Source organism: Propithecus coquereli, unplaced genomic scaffold, assembly GCF_000956105.1.
Source record: "Propithecus coquereli isolate 6110/MARCELLA unplaced genomic scaffold, Pcoq_1.0 Scaffold396, whole genome shotgun sequence".
NCBI classification, from domain to species: domain Eukaryota; kingdom Metazoa; phylum Chordata; class Mammalia; order Primates; family Indriidae; genus Propithecus; species Propithecus coquereli.
Genome location: NW_012149685.1, coordinates 334,602 through 337,422, shown reverse-complemented (window position 1 = coordinate 337,422; position 2,821 = coordinate 334,602). Strand labels below are relative to the sequence as shown.

At 30.6% G+C, this 2,821-nt stretch overlaps 1 protein-coding gene across 1 annotated transcript in view; it reads right to left on the bottom strand.

Moving 5' to 3' along the window:
• Positions 1-2,072: 2,072 nt before the first annotated feature.
• The window catches only part of ANKRD13C (ankyrin repeat domain 13C), a 136,325-nt gene continuing 135,576 nt past the window's right edge, over positions 2,073-2,821 (bottom strand). Inside the window, exon 8 of the mRNA XM_012652673.1 lies at positions 2,073-2,423. Coding sequence (XP_012508127.1) covers positions 2,293-2,423 — 131 coding nt within the window. The 3' untranslated portion in view covers positions 2,073-2,292. The remainder of the gene's footprint in view (positions 2,424-2,821) is intronic.

Genomic DNA, 2,821 nt, shown 5'->3' with positions numbered 1-2,821 from the left:
ATGGAAGGTGTATAAAATTTTATGTATCTACATTATAAAATCTTGATTTTCATGTGAGATTATCAAAATACCTAGTGTTATGACCTATTCATTTGAGACACTGCATAAAGCTTCATTCATTAATTGCATTAAAAGGCACATTTTGAAAAATCTAATATTGTGAAAAGTTTATTTGCATTAATTCCTTGTTTTCCACCATCATAAGAGATACTGACATTTGTTTGTTCTTTGTGATCAGAGAAAAGACACTGGAATGGATAACTTGTTTCTACTATCCTTTAAAGAAAATAAGTCTTAAAAACAAAATCCAAGTGCAAAAATTTTCAGTAGTCTTCCTACCTCCAGTGTACCCCAGCAAAATATTCATAGCTGTTAGGAAACTGAAAAATCCCAAGCTACAGTTTTCCAGGTTTCTTCCTCTCTAAAGTGTCTGCACTTATGAAAAAATCTGCAGTATATTTCTGAAAGTATACCATAGTCCTACAAAGTAAGGGAGCCTAAAAACAACAGTGATCACCGCCTTTCAGTGTCTCAAACTTCATATAACCATTGACTGGATAATTCAGTCTCTAACTCACTTGATCAACAACCATTCCCTAAATAATAGAGATCAACTTCTATTCAACAAGGCTAGTCTGGATATACCAATTATTTCCCCAAAATTCATTACCCACATAAGGTAGTAATTAGGTCTTTAACTATAATTATTTTTCTTCATTATAAAATGTATTTAATAAAATGTCAACATATGCAATGTATATATCATTATAGTATATGTGGCTTTAAAGATGTTTATTATAAAATTTTTCTTATGGTTGATGCTTTGGATTTTTAAATAAATCACCTCTTCAATAAGGGTCTCTAAACTTATTTCAAATTATCTAAAATCCTGGAAAAAGTTTAATCTACTGGTCACTTTAAAAAAACTTGATAGATGCACTCAACACATTTATCAGGATACATTTAAAAAACATTTAGCTAATAAGTTCTTTAATACAACATGACACTTTATAACTCTTATACATTATTCTCCCTAATTTATTTTCATTCTTGGACCTTCAAACCATCTTGGAATAAATATGAAAAATTTTAAGTGCAAAAATGAGTACTGCATGATTTTAACATTTTGGAGACAATTAAAATCAATAAATATTTTCCAGTGACTAAAAAAAATAAACAATAGGAATTGTCAATCTTGTGTATACTTCAGGACTTTAACTTGTAACAAATATATTCTGTTAGCATATAAAATGTTTTTACCTTATTTTGAAAGCATTAAATACGTAGGGTTGTCCAAAACATGTGAATTGTTTTTTAAAATTGACACCAATGCATCCATACTCCACTAAAAACAAACAAAATGATCAGACTGATGTGCACTAAAATTATTAGGAAGCAAGTTTAAAAATTTGGAATTTTTTAAAGTGCTGAGATTTGGAAGAGGAATATCTTTAAGCATGCTAACCATATCTTATCATGAACATAACAAGAACTATTAAACTCAAGTTTAGAAAAAAAATAGAGGTTCTATGAAAAGAAGATTAGTAACAAACATTTTCCATTGAAGAAAGAATTCAAGTAAAAACAAATAGCACCACAATGAATTGCACTAAGGTGCTAAAGGAGGTACCTTATTCCCTGCAGAGTGAACGCTCCTTCTGAAATGTATTGCAACATATAAATGCAATTGTTTAATGGTTACCATTTGGTTCATTCATCTACAGAAAATTGCATTCCTTCTAGTTCATTATACTGAACAAACATTCAAATTACTGAACTATATATACATAATGTTACATAGTTTACATTTTATGAAAACAAAGCTTTAAGGAATATTTATAAATGTCACCTTGAATATAAGATGACAAGTTTAAAAGGGCTTCATATCTCTTAAGACATTTAATTTATGTTAATGGTCCAGGAGTGTTTTAGATATAGATATAGATATAGATATATTTATATGCATATATATTTCAACAAGAAGTGTAAAAATTTTTAAAAACAAATCACAGCACTCATAGCTGCTTTACATACGAAGGTCTTAGGGTCATTAACGTGTCAAACTATTATGTTTATAATATGTATATTTTCTAAAAGACTTAAAATGGCACATCAGGAAACTTGCTGAAATTCTTATTAGAGGCCCATTTCATTATATCATATTACTGATGTGTCGATTCAATGTGTAATTCCCTTTTCTTCGCTGAAAGCATTTGTCCCTTCTATTTGGATTCACTTCTGGGGTCTCTGCATTCTCCTTTCTTGGTTAGATGGTATCATTTTCCATGTCAGTTAAAGATCAGGAAAACGGCTTGGGTCTTCCTTATAGTCATCAGGTATAGTAAAGATGGAGCCATCAAACTCATCATAGCGAAACTCCTGAAAAGTCACAGTGGCTGTGATCGTGGGAAACACAGGTATATCTACAGAGAGAACAATGAGTGATAACTTTGTAAAATCAAACATTAATCTATCTATTCATAGACTATAAAGTACTACTGGAGATGTCCATACTCCTTAAAATGTAAAAAACCACTACTCAAGGACCAGAAAAATCCAAATGTATATTTAATATTGAGTGTATCATTTGGGCAAGGGTCTGGGTATTGACTGGTGAGGAAGGAAAGACATTGAGGCATCCAGAATTACATAAAAAACTCAAGATCCTATTTCTTCCCAATCTTAAGAACATAATGCCAGACTCCACCAGTCTTTTTTCTTTTCCTTAAGGCAAAGGAACTGCCACTTTTGTACGTTTTGCATTCTGACATCTTTTCTTCAGATTATAATATATTACTCTGACTCTTTGAAAAGAATTGAT